We start from the raw sequence: 17,882 nt of genomic DNA, 5'->3' as shown, positions 1-17,882 counted from the left end.
TTGCCATTTTTTGTTTTGTCAGGCTTTTCAAATTTACACCACACTGGGTTATATTTTCTTCCAGACATTTTTTTGTTTTTGTTCAGTATGCTTTAAATATTTTTGTTTCTGCAAAAATATATCTAGATTTTTAAATCATTTCAGAGTAATATCTTTAGTTTTGACAAACAGTCAAAATTAAATTATAACATAACAATATTCAAAAAAAAAAAACTTAATACATCAAATATCCAGAAAATCCTTATACAATCGCATAGTGTGTAGTTATAAGGTTAAAAGAAATTATTTTAGAATCCTGATTATACTTCTGACCTGTTTGACAACTGCATTATGTATAAAAAACACAGTAAACCAATTTCATATTACTTTAAATTATATTAAAAATTTATCAAAAAATATTTTATTTAAATCAAAAAAAATCTGATTTAAATCAAAAAAAATTAGATTTATTTGATTTTTTTTTAAAAAATCGTGATTTTTTTCAACCCTGGAAATAAATACGCTGGGGATGTCAAATGAATAAAGCACCAGTTTAAAAAAATAATGTTGTAACAAATTAAAAAAAAAACAGAAAAAAAGCATTCTACTTGGTGAACAAAGTGGACGCACTAAGTTTTCATTTTTTATGAGTCTTTGAGACAGTAGAAATAAAAAACGACACCTGAAATGTAAAGTAATGTCAAAAAGTCACTTGTGAAAACTTTACCTTACCTAAAAACCTTGTGAAAAAATTACCTTTCTCTCCTCAAATATAAAACTGGAAATTATGAAACAGTTAGTTAAAACTCTTGGTGTAAATGGAAAATACTTTTTCTAAATTTATCAAAACTTTCCTCAGCGAATTATGGAGATGCATAAGCTGGGCCGTTATTCAACGGCTCCTAAACAGCTTACAAATAAGATTTGTTAGTTGATTTGAATTAAGGGCTTCCGTATCTTTTATTTCTATAACATAAAACATTCTCAAAAAAAAAATATCTGAGAGTAATATTGAATTTGTAGAAGACAAAATTTTCATTTTACAATTAAAGATTTAAGGCGCAGTATGAGCTTAAAACCCCAATTTTATTTATTTGCATGATTTATAACGATCTTTAAATCTTAATGCACGTACAAGATGCTTCTGTTGCATAGGTTCTAACTTACCAAGAAATAAAATCTAAAATCAGATCTTATTTCCGGCAACCGAATATGTGTTGATCAGTATAATAAAGAAAAAGTAAATATCTTTTTTTTTTTGAATAATCTTTTTTCGGTTGTATTTTTTCTTTCAAATTTTTTTAAATCTATAAAAATTCAAAGTTTTTTTATTAAAATTTATATAAGAGACTCGTTGAAATATTTATACCATTGGACGGTCTAAATAAACATCTGGTAAAAACTAAAAACATTTTTAGAAAATAAAGTTTTTACTAAGATTTATTTTGCTTGTTTAAATATTTATTTTCTTAAAGTTTTTAAAACAAAGATGGGAAAAAAAATTATAAAAAGTAGTAACCTCAAAAGAGCTTTACTTAGCCAATTATATTCAAAATCACACCTGAATTTATAGGTCCCTAGATAAAGAGTAAAATTTTTAAAAATTTACAGTTGCAATTTAAAGTTAATTGACTTAAAAAAAGCAAGTAGTTCTGCTTGATAAAATAGTGTTGTTTTAAAACTGATTCAAATTAGTATTTTTTTCCTTTAATTTTGTCTAGTTGCTTTAACACTTGAGTTGTATCGGAGGTGTAACAGAGATTTATTGGAGCCAGAGGTTTAAACTAAAATTCTAAGCTCACAAGTTATAAAAACTTTAAACAAATTTTTGAGCTTAACTTTTTAACACTAAAAAAAAAATTTCCTTAAACCATCACTCTCAGGTTCGATAGAACGTTCTAAATTTAAATCGTTCTAAATTTAAATCTTAGTTTATAACTTTCATTTAGAAATTGCTGGAGCCGGAAAGAACGTATTTTGCTACGTTTGCTTCTATTGGAATAACATGAATTTTAAACCTCCGTTACCCAAGTGGGCGCAGAACCTAAAAAGACGTCTATTTCACGTTCAAAAGACGTCCAAAACGTTCAAAAGACGTATAAAACAATAAAAATTACATTCAAAAGACGTTTTGTTCTCCATCTTGTCCCCACTCAGACACCCCCAACACACTTCTGTTACATCCCCACTCAACGCCATAAAGAAAGTGCGAAGAAATTTCTACAAATCCTCATTTGACAGGCTTGTTCAAACATTTAATGCCTCTCGACTACAGATAAAACTCAGATAAATAAAACTTCAATCAGAAAAAAATCACAAGGCAGCTTAATTATTTTATTTATGTGTAATAATATGTTTCTAAAACAATAAAATAAAATAATAAAATAAAATAAATAAAATGTTTTTAAAACAATATAGAACAATTATTTTAAATATAATACAATCATATTTAAATTTTATTAATATAATTTGAATGTATAAGACATAAAAGTAGCTTATATTTTTATATATATTATATGTTTATTATGTTTTTATTTGTTTTATAGAACTAAGAAAAGAATTTACTAATCATATATTTAACATATATATGTATCATATCTTCTGCGGTGCTCTATCATAAGACCGTTTGATCTTCTTGGAGCAACTTAATTAACCAAAATTAATATAATAAAGGCAAAAATATATTTTTTTTTTAATCAAAAATAATAAAATAGATAAAATTTCCTCTAAACTATTATATGTCAGTAATTACGGAGTGTAACAAGTAATAAAACAAAAGGTTACTTTAGATGATTGGTATAGAGTTATAAAAATTCGACGATTTTACCAAAAAAAATTATTTAACAAGCGTCGCTAGTATTTATGATGCTAAGTCAACAAACCTACTCCAAAAATAATATGAGTTAAAACTCAGATGTCACCTGGAAAAACTGATCAAACAACTACAACGCCGCCCACAATAACATTTGCATAAATTCTAACATCTTTAGTCTATTTTATCCTCAAACGTTGCGTTAATAGTGGAAAGAGCAAGGTATTAACATATCAAAGCGTGCAGAAAAGGTAATGTTTATAAAACTTAAATGCAGTAGCTTAAGAATTTAGGTGTAAAAAATAATGCAGCGCTTAAAACATAGAACAATGGTTTACAGTTAATAATAATGGTTTATTCAATCAAATTTACGATATACGTTTATTCAATTAAATAAAGATATATTTTTTTTCTATCAGCATTTTATACATATTGTTATAACTTGTTTTTAGATGATCTTCGCTGTTGTTGTTTTGGGTCTTCTCTCACAAACCATTGCTTTTCCTCAAAATGATTTTCAACAAGTAGTAAGTTTATATTAATTGTAATGACTATCGAAAGAGTTCTAGGAGAACATTTTTTATCTTTGCATAAGAGCTATTTGTTAAAAGTTTCATTTAAAGTAACAAAAATATATTTTGCAACATCTTAGGATAGTGTTAACTTTCAAGCAGCTACTGGATCTCTGATCAATCTTGTCGAGACTGCGGATAAAGAAGTAGCTGATATTATGGTCAAAATGGCTGAGAAAACAGCTGATCTTTACAAAGAGTTTATACCCTTGTTGACCCATGGCGACATTACTTTAAACAAAGGAATAACAAAGGAAAAGTTTCAAGAAATTTTAAATCGTATGACACCTTTTCAAATTACTCTTTTAAACTGATAATGTTCACTAAGTGCAATATTTATATTATCAGGAAAAAAAAAACATTTATGAGACAGTATAGGTTTTACATTCATATAATTCATGTTTTTATATTTATTTATTTCATAATTACTACCTTTTTTTTTTTTTTTTTTTTTTTTTACCATTAAGTAAGAAAGCTAATTTAAGTTTTTTTCTGGACAAAAAAAAAGGTTTGCGCAACGAATGTTTACACTTCACTTTTTAGAATTAATGAAAACGTTAAAGAATCTAGAAAGTTTACAAGTAACAGGCACCATTGATTTTGTTGAACTTGCAAAGAAAGTACAAGAAGGTTTCACAAAAGCCATTACTATTCCATTCGCTTATTCCGATGGTAAGTAAACCCATTGCAATTCCATTTGCTTATTCCGATCGTAAGTAAACACAATACAACTCCATTCCTTATTCTAATGGTAAGTAAAATTTAAGCTTAGAGAAACAACAAAAACGTTTGCTGATTTTTAAGCAGTCAATATTTTTAGGATCTTGGGAAGATACAAAGAACCTAATTATTGATGCATTTAAGAATGCCAATGCAATAGTTAGAATCACTGTCGTTCAAGTTCTTGACCGTTTCCACAATCGCATTGATCTGCTCGCTGAAAAACTTGAAGAGTTGATTAACATGTTACCAGTTAATGGAGACCGTGAGTTGTTGAATTAAAAAAATATTCAGAAAAATATTTTTTCAAAAATAAATTAATTAAAAAAAAATTCCTATTTATTAAAATAATGCAAGAAAAGTAGGTTGACATAAAATATTGAATTGCAATAATTTTTACTCAAATATACTTTTCATGTGTAACACATTACAAGATTGTTTACGCTTACTTTTAGTGTGGAAAAACATTCGAAACAAAGTTCATAACTTAGTTGACAAACTAAAGAATAAAATTACACCAGCTGCTATTAGTAAAATTGAGTCAGCAGAAAAAGTTGCAGAGCTTGATTTTACTTCAGCCATTATGGAATTGAAAGACGATCAACCAATTGTTAAAAGAGCAATTTCTGATAGTAAGAAAACCTAATTGTATATGTTTTACTAATGAAAAATAAAAAGTGTTATTTTAAGAAAACAGCAGGATAGTGTGTATTTTTATAAAAAATTTAAGGCAAAACATTTTATCTGTTTATTAGTTTGGGCCAAAGTACAATCAGCTGTTGGCAAATTAGGTGTTGCAATCAAAGATGCCACAATGAAAGTTATCGAACAAAGCAAACCACAAGTAATTGATGCTCTTCAAAACCTGAAACGAATTGTTATTGATGCCGCAAAAAACATTGTCATTGAAGTAAACGGAGCTATTGTGAAAGTCATTGTTGGACAACTAACTGGTTTATCAGATTAATGTCGCATGAAATAAATAGTTGAAAAACTTGTATTATGAAAAAAAAATTTATTGCAAACGAAAAAATCAAAAAAAAATATTGCTTCTTTATCTTTCCCAATTCCAATTTTAAAAAAGCAGCAATAAGTAAAAAATTTTCAGTTTAAATTGTTTTAGGACAATTAATTACCACTGAGTTCAATTTTGAAATCTGTTTTTTAGTATATTAAACACAAAAGATTTAACTTAAGATTTAAATAAGGAGGTCAAATATATTTTGCATAGCAACGGCCCCTAGCAACACACCTTTCTTTTCTGTTTTGGGCTTATTTTTTTATACTTAGGATATTTTTCAAAAACTTGAATTCAAGTATGATAGCCAAGTCAGTCCGTTTGCAATAAAATAAGCAAACTTCATTTACTTTTAGTGTTATATAAGAAACAAATAAGTGATAGAACTTTATATGTGAATATATCTTTATAAATGAAGGTCTTAATGGATTTTAGTTGTTTATTTATTTAATTTTAGCTGATATAAAAAGTAATGGGAAATAAGAAGAATCATGTAAAAAAAGTTAAGAGAAGATTCTCTGGGAGCAAGTTTCAAAAAGCATGAGATATCAAAATAGTAGAAACAAATTAATTAAAAAAATCAGGTAGTGCTAAGAAGCTTAGCTAATTTAAGTTGAATGAAAAACAGAGTTCAGATGATTTTAATATGATTATGCATTTTCCTATTCTCAATGAAACTTAGAAGCAAGTTGGTAGCTGCCCAGATTGTCAAAATGGAGTAACTATAAAAAATGACGGTTCAAAGAGAATGGGGTTTTCACATTGTTTGAAAATCAAATATACGTCTTGTTCTTATGAGTAGTGCACTTTTACAAGTAATACTATGGACAAAAACACACAAAATAGAGGCAGGAGTGCATTTGACATTAAATTATGAATGATTGTTGCTTTTCGCAAGGTCAAGGTCATGAACCGATGAGTCGTTTTGCTTATATAGCAAATATTAGTTGAATGAATGGAAATGCTTTTCAAAATAATCATTAATTGATCAAAGTTGGCTATGATTCTGCTGCTAAAGATTGTATGAAGGAAAAAACAATTTGACAGCAAAAGCAGTGAACTTAATCCAAAACTATTTTATAATATCTAATCGCCAAACTGCTAAAAATGGCAAGTTAGACGATACGCAAAAAGTATACCAGATGAAAAAGAACATCAAAGCAGTACTTTTTCACTGTACCAATTTCCATTGCAATCGCGTCGTCATGTTTTATGTTCTATAGTATCTGAAAGTTGGTGTAAGTGAAAAAGATCAGAAAGTGACCAGGGAAATGATAAATTTAAACCAAAAGTTAATCTATCAATATGGGTCCATGAAATAATATTAAGTGATTTCAACGATTTAAGCAATGCCCAGTTATTGAAAAAGTGTGTTCATGGAGAAACATAAAGTTGTGACGAAGGGTGTAATGTTATTTGTTCTAAGTGTGCCAAAAATGTATTTGTGAAGAAAGGTACCCTAGAAATTGGAATGAATTCAGCTATATTGAATTTTAATGAAGGAACATCTGGTCTTAAACGTGTTTTTGTATATCTTAATATTGTACACAGTGGTAAGACTATAACCGGTTTATTGAAAAAGGACATACGTCGAGTTAGTAATATGGAGAGAAAAGATAGAACTATCAATAAAAATAGAAAAATTCAATTGAGAGGGTTTTCTAAAGGCTGGTTTGATAAAGAACAAGAACTTGAAGCTAAAAAATCGTATGCTTCTGGAAGTTTTTAGACCGTTTTTTATTTTTTAAATGTTGTTTTCTCAATTTGTCATTTTTCACTATTTACCTTTATGTGGAACAAGATATTTTTAGATTGGTTTAAGATATTGTGCTGAAATTTTCAGCATTTGCAGTAATCACTCAGATCTAGAAAATAAACTAAAATCAAGACATAAGGTACTATATTTACAGTGTTATTGCTCATATCCCCCCAAAAAGTACTAATAGTGATAGTAAAATTTAAATTTTGACCTATTTTCTATGTGCAGAGATTCTAGAATCTTTCTTTACAAAATAAATATTACCTATATACCTAATTGGAACTATTTTATTAAATTAAAAAAAAAAACTATTTCCTGATGAACTACCTTAATAATAAAACTTAAGTTTTATACCAATTACAAATTCACATCTTTAATAATAATATAAACAGAAAAGGACTCAAAAAAGGTATGGATGATAAAACTCTTGAATTAATTCTCAAGAAAAAAAATTCACATTCTGGATGAAGCCTGATTAGGGGAATGCTAATAAAACGTTGTAACTTAGTTATTATTTGAAATTAATATATATGTAAACAGATATATAATAGTGTATACACATGTATATATATATATATATATATATATACATTACACTAAACAAATTCAATCACAAAAAAACTCAATTACCCCTGTTTGCTTGTGCATGTACATACAAAAAAACAATCATTTATTTATATGCCATTTCATCTTGGTTTGCGTGTTATATGATTGTATACTTTCACTGACAACTGAACTAGATAATGAAGACAACAATGGTAAAGTTGTGTGTCTTCTGAAGCTGAAAAACAATTTCGAAAACAACTATTAGCTGTTAATATTGACCACAACCCTACAGCAACAACAGCTCATGGGGCATTTCAGGGCACAGCTATTTTATTAACTCAACTGCCTGACTGATTTAAAATTCTGGAACTTTAAAGTTCAATTAATTTTAGTAAGAATGTAAAACTTCTCTCCGTATCATACTCAGATGTTACTCTACGTAGGCTAAAAAAAGATCAATAAGTTATACTAGTCAAGAGTAGTTCATTCACAGTAGTAGTGTTGTGTAAAAACATAAACTCAATAGAACATTTGCATGGCCGATAACACGAGTTTTGAAGTGGAGGGGCAAAATCATCATTTTAAAAAAAAAAAAAAAAATTTTCTATAAAAAAAAAAAAAGATCTTTTAGAAAAATAGTGGGGGGGGGGGGGACGGTGGAGTGGCGCGCACCCCCACATTTTATTAATATTCATAATCAGGGTCGACCCGCCGGGGATGTTGTCACCCCTGATTTTTGACTTGAAACTGACATATATAGTTTTTTTTTTTTAAAGTTATTGAGATACTTCCAGAAGTCATTAATGTCTAATTACAGAGAACCGCAGAAGAGCATTCAACTAGAAATTAGATGCCTACATGTCTTTTTAGTTTCAAGACTATTATATTTTCTCTTTCCTATTATAAAAAGATGTACTGTTTTTACTGTGTATATATATTTACTCTTCTATAGGTTCTGACGATAAGATCCAACTTTTTTATTATTTATACATTAGGGATATAATTTAAGTTTTCAATTTATTACACGATTTATTGTAATTTTTTATTATTGTTTATGTTTTGATGTAAAAAAGTTTTAAACATGCAAAAGGTTCTGATGATATGATCGTTATAACCTTCTTTCAGAAGCCTCTTCTTTGTTTGTTTTTGTAAACGATTGCAAATGTAAACAAGCAGAAAAGAATTAAAAAGATTTTAATAGTTTATAAATGATACTAACAATAAAAAAATAAAAAATTTTAGAAAACGGACATCTTTCGCATAGCAGGATTTTAACAGGATTTTATTTTTTTTCAAATCATTGGGCACAAACTTAAAGCATTATGAAACTTTCATTTTACCACGAACATTCCAGTTGTAGTAATCAGAGGCAGGGGTAGTATTACAACAACTTTTGGGTAATGGAATTTTTTTAAATTCAGATTCAATGTCATCCAAGTAAGTTAAAAATTATAGGACCAGGATAACTTTAGCGGTGTTTTAAGGTTTTTGCCACATTTAAAAGAAAAACACTACTAGTCAAATCTATGATTTAAAAATAGTAATAATTTTGAAACAAGGATTTTAAAAACGACGTTATTTAGTATTAATTTACTATATTTAAAATCAAATCAAATTAAATATATTCCGAATAAAGTTGTTATGTCATGGATATTTACAAATAGTAATTAGTACTAATATAAAGTAAACACCTGTCAGACTCAATAAAAATAAAATGGTGATAATAATAATTATTATAATACAAGTAGGAATAATAAAAGTATTAGTTGTGATTATAGTGATTAAAAATAATAGTAGCGATTATAAAAAGTATATGCTAATATAGTAATAATAATAACAATAACAATATTAATATAAAAACAATAGTATAAAACTAGTAATGATAATAATAACAATAATAATAATATTCATTATGATAAAAATATAGTAATAATAACAACAATAGTGATAAAGAGAATACTATTAAAACATTTCAGTTTAAAATAATAAATTTATTAAATGATATTAAAATTAGTAATATATCACAATAGAAACTTAGGGTTATAAATAATAAGTTGTAAAAAGTTATAAGATTTATAAACAATATTTTTCTAAAAAATGGTTAAAGAGAGCAGTTTTAAATTTTGAGAATGATGTAAGAGATTTTAGTTTGGAAGGGAGTTCCAGGTTTGTATGCTTTTATGTTGTATGGATTCATAGCCGTAATGAATAGTTTGGTATTTAGGTACATGTAATTTAAAGTTGAAGGCAGATTGTAGAATATAGTTACAATTTTCCCTATAACTAAAAAAGTTGATAAATATAAGAGGTAGGCTATTATGATTTTGGTTCCAAACAAATTGGCAATTCGATAGCTGAATAAGGTCACACAATTTAAGGACTTTAGATTAAAAATAGAGTATGCTACAGTTTAAATTATTATGTTGGAAATAAATTAATTTTAGAGCCTTTCTTTGGAGATAAGTTAGTCTTAAAAATGCAAGCTGCTAAGATTGTCCCCGAACTTGGCATATTATCTGATATGAGAGTGAAAAATAGCATGGTATATAATAAGCAAGGTTTCATGATTAACATAATGAAGAGTTTTAGCTAAAGCACCATTCGATCTACTTAGTTTCAAAGTCTTGAAGATGCGATGCAAAAGATAAATTAGTGTCTATTTTGATTCCAAGGTATTTAATAGAGTAAACTGGATTTGTGGAGGTTTGGAGATTATGTGAGATTCCAACTATAGAAGAAACGTTGGCAAACTATTGGGACCAAGGTTTTAGTTATTTATTAGAGTACCATTTATGAGATTCACCACCTCATTTTCAGTCACGGGATCAATGAAAAAAGAATTAGTACTTGGTATTTTAAGAAAGTTATTAAAAACACATTTAGATGAAACAGTATTTTTAAGTAGTTCGTCTTAAATAGTTTCAAAATAATTATTAAATATATCAGCAACACTGGTATGATCTGAGATGACATTTTCATTGATTTTGAGATTAAAAGACTTAGTATAATTAGAGGGTTTGATGTTTATGATTTCCTTAATTCCTTTCCAGTTATTCTTTACATTATTGACGTTGTTACTGAAAAAAGATGCATAGTACAATTTTTTTTTAGTAAATGATATACTTTTTGTATTCACATTTTTGATCTAGAAATTTTTTGTAAAGTATGTTTATATATATATATATATATATATATATATATATATATATATATATATATATATATATATATATATATATATATGTATATACATATATATATATATATGTATATATATATATATATATATATATATATATATATATATATATATACATATAAATTTTATTACAAACATTTATAGCTTTTTTCAATTTTGTGATTTTAGGTAACTTTCCGTGCCCAACAGCGACTTGCTTAACAAATGGAGATGAGGCAAGAAATTTACTTCTTTGAGCTTTCCTCTTGCTAAAATTAATTATTTTTTTAAAAGTTGCTGGAATTGAAGATAAACATGAAAAGCATCAGTAATTGCAGGTTTGGTCGCTGCATTTGAAGTTAACAATATTTTCAAAACGGTTGCTGTGATATAAGATGTTGTAGAATTAATGACAGTGGAGTTTGTATTGATAGGCTTTATAAGTCGTTGTTGAGTGATGCTATTGAGAATGTTGATATCTAATGCTGTCTCATTCATTGCTGATGGTTTATTTATCATTGTTCAATAGTTTGTTAGTGTTGTCAAATAGACACAACTAGAGCTCACATGATATATTTCTGTTTTATAGGTATAAAATATAAAGATGTTACATGTACAATCAGACATCGAATTTTAAAATCTTGTAACCTTGCAAACATTGAACATTATTATTATAATCAATAATATATTATTGTAATTATATTGTAAATTTTGAGGAAAATAAACATCTTATTGTTGTTGTTGTTGTTGTTGTTGTTGTTGTTGTTGTTGTTGTTGTTGTTGTTGTTGTTGTTGTTGTTGTTGTTGAACTGGAAAGACAAGACAGACATTATTTGGGCTCCCAAGGCCAAGAACTAGCACAAAAAAATGAGAATGAAAGACTAAAAGCGGGTAACTAAATTTTCTTTACAAGGGTAGCATGCTTGGATCATTTTTGATTAGATAATCGATAATATGCAAATGTTTTTTGGCATGTTTAAGAAATTGGATTTTTGAAATCTAGAATGATTATTAAATAAATGCAAGGGTTTTAGCATACCTGTTGTATATTCTTCTGTAATGTTACTGTAGTATATACTTCAAATTTTTACTATTAAGAAATTAGAAGGACAGAGATTGCTAGCATATACCAACCAAGTTATCACTTAACTTTAGTTTATATCGGTGTCTTTGAACCTGAACATAGGTAGCTTCTCATCGATTGTGATTTTTTCCAAATCTAAGAGATAGAGTAGGAGTCCAGGAGAATAGAAGGGAAGAGCATAATAGTACTAGTACAGCCACATACAAGTTTGAAAGCCTCTTGAAATTTTAAACAACTTTAAAACACGCCATTTTCGAATTTACACAACTTTTTACGATTTTGAAAACCGCGAAAATATACTTTATTTGAAGTAATACGATTTTGAAAACCGTCAAACTAAATTTCAGACAAATTTTTACGATTTTAAAAACCGCAAAAGTCTATTTTATTTGAAGTAATACAATTTTGAAAACCGTTTAGTTAAATTTTTATACAACTTTTAACGATTTCGAAACACGTTCACACACGACATTTAGCGACGTCGAAGCTTCGACTTCAAAACACATCGACCTCGATTGTTTTAACTCTGGTTTTTACTGCATTTGTACATTCTCTATTTACTGCATTAAGTTAAATAATTAACTTCAATGACCATGTTTTTAGCTGCATCAAACACAATTCTTTTGAAGTTTTGAAGGGTATCTATTACTTGAGGTTTGCTTTGTTTGATAATTGTAGCATCTTTGATTGCATCTCTTTAATTGTAGCATCTTGAATTCCCAATTTGCCCACAGCCGATTGTACTTTTGCCCAAACTAAAAAATAAAGGCATTTTTATTATTCAAGCAACAACATTGCTTACGCTAAGAGTCAAACAGTAAGTACAAAAAATAATATTATTGGTTTATTTTAATAGCTTTTTCAAAATTTAAATATGCTTTTAATAGTACCTTTCTACAACATCTTATATCACAGCAACCGTTTTGAAAATATTGTTAACTTCAAATGCAGCGACCAAACCTGCAATTACTGATGCTTTTCATGTTTATCTTCAATTCCCGCAACTTTTAAAAAAATAATTAATTTTAGCAAGAGGAAAGCTCAAAGAAGTAAATTTCTTGCCTCATCTCCATTTGTTAAGCAAGTCGCTGTTGGGCATGGAAAGTTACCTAAAATCACAAAATTGAAAAAAGCTATAAATGTTTGTAATAAAATTTATACTACTGTGATCAAAAAGTAAGGTGAATTTTTAATTTAAACTTCCCGTCTTATTCGAGTCGTCCAATCTTTTTTATTTTTAAGTTGGTAGGAATGTCATTAACATTTGCGCCAAATTACATGTCAAACTCATAATTATTTTTTTTTGTTTACGCTTGTTTCTGAAGTACCAAAAGTGCATTCGGCGATTTTCACGATGTCTAATTTTGTTGAGCAAAGAAGTGCTATTAAATTTTGTTTGCGGAATGATATTTCTGCTGCTGAAACGTATCGAATGTTGCAAAAGGCATTCGGTGAAGAGACTATGTCTCAAAAAAATGTTTACAAGTGGTACAAAGACTTCAAAGAAGGCCAAGAACGTGTTGATGACTTGGAACGCTCCGGACGACCATCGACTTCGATTGATGATCGCCACATCAACAAAATCAAACAACTGGTGCTTGCAAATCGTCGGTTAACCATTCGAGACCTTGTTGACATGGTTGGAATATCATTTGGGTCAGTGCAAGCGATTTTGAAGGATCATTTGGGCCTCAGAAGACTCAAATCACGTTTGGTGCCGAAATTTCTCAATTTCTTTGAAAAAGAGCGTCGCGTTAAAACGTGTGAAGCAATGCTTTCTGACTATCAAGACGTCTACAAACAAATTATTACTGGCGATGAGACTTGGGTCTACGCATACGACCCTGAAACAACCGACCAATAGAGTGAATACTGTGAAAAAGGCGAGCCGAGACCGAAGCAACCACGTCAAAGTCGCTCAAAAATCAAGGTCATGTTGACTGTTTTCTTTGATTATTGTGGTGTCGTGCACTACGAATTCCTTCCAACTGGCCAAACTGTCAACAAGGAATATTATTTAAGCGTTATGCGACGTTTGCGTGAAGCTATTCGCAAAAAGAGACCGGAATTATGGGCCAATAACTCTTGGATTTTGCACCACGATAATGCGCCTTCGCACACAGCACTAGTTCTTCGTGAGTTTTTTGCCAAAAACTCTACCCATGTTGCTCCACAACCACCGTATTCGCCCGACTTAGCACCGTGTGACTTCTGGCTGTTCCCAAAGCTCAAGAGACCACTCCGGGGAAATCGTTTTGAGTCCATTGAAGAGATCCAACGTGAATCGGCACGCGCATTGAAGGCTATCCCTACCGAGGACTTTTCGGCATGCTTCGAAGACTGGAAAAAACGTTGGCAAAAGTGCATTGGGGCCGGGGGGGGGGATTATTTTGAGGGGGACGATACAGATTTGGAAGAATAAATAAAGATTTTTCATTTTATAAAAAAATTCACCTTACTTTTTGATCACAGTAGCATAACACTAAAAAAGTAAAAAGTTATGTTTTTCTTTTTAAAATGATACTTTACAAGGAATTTAAAATTCTATTAAGGAATAAGACGTGGTATGTATTATTTCATATACATTGTAGGTTTTAAAAACTTTTGAGCACTTAATGTAACATTGTGATGTAAATTTAAAAAAGTGCATTTATAAATTAAAAAGAAGTTAAACATGTTTTTGTTTTATTTAAAACATCGGAAGTTTTTTTATATAACAACTCACCATTAGAGTACGCAAATAAAGTTGTTATGGTTTTTGTAAAACATTGCTGAACTCGTTTGGCAAGCTCAACAAAATCGAGAGTACCTGTCAGTTAAAGGTTTTTCAAGTTTTGTAGGGTCTGCATTAACTATAAAAATCTATTTTAATTTCAATCCAGTTTTAAAACGTCTAATTTTAAATTAAAACTAAAGGATTATTAACATAAAAATTAATTTTATTTAAGTTTACGTCACTTTCAAATTTACCTCATTTTATACTTTGCCTTATTTCAAAGTTGTTATTTTTAGTTTTTTTTAATTCATTGTTTTATGATATAAAACAAGTTTTTGAAAAAGTACATGCAATTAAACAGCTCTTGAAAATATAAACTAGTTTTTTCTTTACTAAAAGTGGCGTTTTTCCCGTTAGCTGTGATGGTCTTGCCATGAGCGATACACTCAATAACAATTGTGTCATTTCTTCATAGAGATCAGGTGTTTTTGTTGTTGTTTTTTTTTGACATTTTTATAATTATATCTGCAACTTATTTATCAGCAGATTGAATGAGATTAACTAGCGATCTCGAAGTTGCCTGAAAGTTTAGAATTTCCTATGATTAAATAAAAAGAAGAAGAAACTTATTTATGTTGCTAATGACGGGCAAAATAGAGCCTAAACATGAAACAAAATAAACCCCTCTTGAAGGTTTTTAGTTTATAACTAACCGTTTTAGTTAAATCAAATCTTACAGTTTGCATGTCATTTTGAGGAAAAGCAATTAATTGCGAGAGAAGTCCAAAAATAACATCAGCGATAAACATCTAAACACATGTTTTACTCGTATATAATATATAGAAGTATATTTATCTTTTTGAATAACTGTATGTCTTTTACTTTTCCATTCAATAAAATGTCACATTTAAATGTGAGTAATATTCTTAGGAGAAAAGACATGAGTTACCTGCTGTGTTTTAATAAAATAATACCTAGAGTTCAGCACAAATGATTTCAAGGTTAACACAGTCGTTCAAGACAACGTTTTCTGATTACATACTCAATAAATACAAGAGTTTTAACATAGGCGGTGTTTTCATTATTTGAACAATTTTACCATCTGGAAGAACTTTATTTATTTTAAAGTATGTAAGCTAAAACTTAAGTACTTTAAAATAAATAAATGTTTATAATAGATAAAAACCCGTATATTACGTTAAAACTACATTGAGTATTAAGACGTCCAGATTCGTTTGTCTGTACGTTATACTAATCATGTGTTTGCAGAAAAAATACATTTCAACTATTTTAGTAATTGTGTTTTGAGAGTAAAAAAATGCGCTGTAAAACTTTTATGTGCGAGAATAGAAGATACTTATCTTAGTTTTCGTGTTTCTCAAATAACCGGAATGTCTGCTTTTGTCTATGCTATCATTCTAACTTGATTACTTCTGGCTTTTCGATTGTTATTTCCTATTTTCCAAAATTCACTAACTCTTAGCCTAAGGCAGGTCACTATTCCCTAAAAGAGTTAAACCTGTCATCTGCTGATCTACGTACGTTGCCTCCGCAAGGCAAGGCTAAGGCAAGCCGGTTAGCTTAAGGAGGATAAACCACAATAGGGCGATTCTCAATTTAGTGAAACCATGTTTAATGTTATTGTATTATTGTTCATTTATCACCATTAATATCTAATATTGTGTTAACTGCATAAAAGCGTTATCATAACTATTATTTATATAATTTAAAAAAAAAACTTAAAAATTTATAAACTTATATCATAGTTTCATAAATACCCTTTTTGTGATGTCACACAAGTAACAAAAACAACGAAAAGTTTGCGAGCAAAATAAAATGCATTTCTCAAAAATATTTTCAGTTATAAGCAAAAAGTATTGAAGAAACAAAATTTAAAAAAAATTTAATTATATTGTAGTAATATACCTAAAAGAAATTAAAAAAAGTTTGGTCACACACGTAACGTAGTTTTATTGTTAATGTTATATGTGTGACATTTAACAAGTAAGAATATTAAATTCAAAAAACCACGAAATAAATAGTTGATGTGGATTGCAACAAAGCCTTAAATATTACATGATAAAAATATTGTGTATATAAATGCCCTTAACATAAATATAGTACTGATTTGATTTACTTTTTTTAAATTAATCTCAATTTTTTTTAATTAAATTCAACAAGAAAACAACGACCTAGTATTTTGAAAGTTATTTTCAGTTTGAATTTGCTTGTAAAGATCCAATTAAATAATTCTATAAATAAGTGATTTTAAGGTCTTTGTAAATTTTAATAGTTTGCTGTTTTAAGTTAATATATAATGAATATAAAAATGTTTGAAGCTGAGAGATTAAAAAACGTTAGAGAAGAATGAAAAGCTGTCAAAGAATACTGCATTACAGAAAATGAAAGGGTTGAGAATCTAAGAAAATCGAAAGTAGCAAAACTAAACAGTACAGAAAAGGATTCATGTAAAGAAAAAAATAGAATACGAAAACAAATTAAATTAGACAGAAAATGAAAGACCAATTAAATGAATCAATATCTTCAAGTTTAAATAACTGCAGTCCTCCCCAATATAGACAGACGTTTGGAAAAGCTTTATTAAAATCAATAAGAACACTGCCAAAATCTCCAACTAAACGTAAAGTTATTGTACAAAGTTTGGCAAATAATGTCGGGTTTATTTTTAATAAAATAATTGAAAAAGAAAAGAAGTTATCGAGTGGTATTAACGAAAAGAGTGAGTTGGTAATTTTATTACAGAACAGACATCGCCATCACAATGCCCGGTCTTAAAGATGAAATAACAGTGTGGGAAAATGGAAAGAAAAAAAAGCTGAGAAAATGTTTTTTAACAATATTTTTGAAAAAAGCTCACTGTATTTTTCAATCCTATGTTTTGTAAGCTAAGGCCTAAAAATATAGAAAGAAACACCTGCAGACCAGTGTAAGTGCAAACTAAATGAGAATTTTCGCTTATTATTCAAAGCATTATGCATCACCTATATTAGTTCATGGTGGTGGTAGATACCCTCTGTTGGTCATAGTAACTTAATTCATCTTGTGGGCTTGGAAACTGTCTTCAATGCAAAAACAAAGTAAAAAAATCCCTAAAAAAGTTTAATCTAGTCATATCTTATCTGTTCAGACACTAGAGACAAAGGCAAAGATAGTGTTTACTGATTTATTGGGAAACTATATGAAATGCTTATGTCTGAAAACTGTAATAATGATACTGAAACTCTTTTCACCAATAGCCCATCATCAGAATTTAAAAATAAATTTATTATAATATTACTCAACCAATTATCCTTGCAATATAGCAAAACATTTGAGTGGAAATATTTTGCAACTTCCCATGGTAATGGGCATCTACAACCTTCCCATGGGGGTTGTAGATGTTGTTGTTAGAAGAGCCACGCCCTTGTTCAAATGAAGTGTATAACCAAGAATGAGAAAGTGTGTGTACAAACGTCTATGTATTTTTTCAATGTTCTT

The 17,882-nt window shown here is 28.7% G+C and overlaps 1 protein-coding gene across 3 annotated transcripts in view; it reads left to right on the top strand.

Annotated features, from left to right (window-relative positions):
* The first annotated feature begins 2,911 nt into the window (after positions 1-2,911).
* LOC124819281 (uncharacterized) overlaps positions 2,912-17,882 on the top strand; it is a 21,526-nt gene continuing 6,555 nt past the window's right edge. The window contains exons 1-7 of one of the 3 annotated variants that reach the window (XM_065817500.1): positions 2,912-3,042; positions 3,244-3,315; positions 3,444-3,642; positions 3,907-4,035; positions 4,184-4,348; positions 4,539-4,715; positions 4,839-5,133. In XM_065817500.1, coding sequence (XP_065673572.1) covers positions 3,244-3,315; positions 3,444-3,642; positions 3,907-4,035; positions 4,184-4,348; positions 4,539-4,715; positions 4,839-5,050 — 954 coding nt within the window. In that variant the 5' untranslated portion in view covers positions 2,912-3,042 and the 3' untranslated portion in view covers positions 5,051-5,133. Of the gene's footprint in view, positions 3,043-3,243; positions 3,319-3,443; positions 3,643-3,906; positions 4,036-4,183; positions 4,349-4,538; positions 4,716-4,838; positions 5,134-17,882 lie in introns of those variants that run through there. The other 2 variants (XM_065817498.1, XM_065817499.1) reach the window with 2 other exon arrangements.

The sequence above is a fragment of the Hydra vulgaris genome, chromosome 14, assembly GCF_038396675.1.
Source record: "Hydra vulgaris chromosome 14, alternate assembly HydraT2T_AEP".
NCBI classification, from domain to species: Eukaryota; Metazoa; Cnidaria; class Hydrozoa; order Anthoathecata; family Hydridae; genus Hydra; species Hydra vulgaris.
The sequence above is the reverse complement of the archived record's forward strand: the minus strand, read 5'-3'. Positions and strand labels throughout refer to the sequence as shown.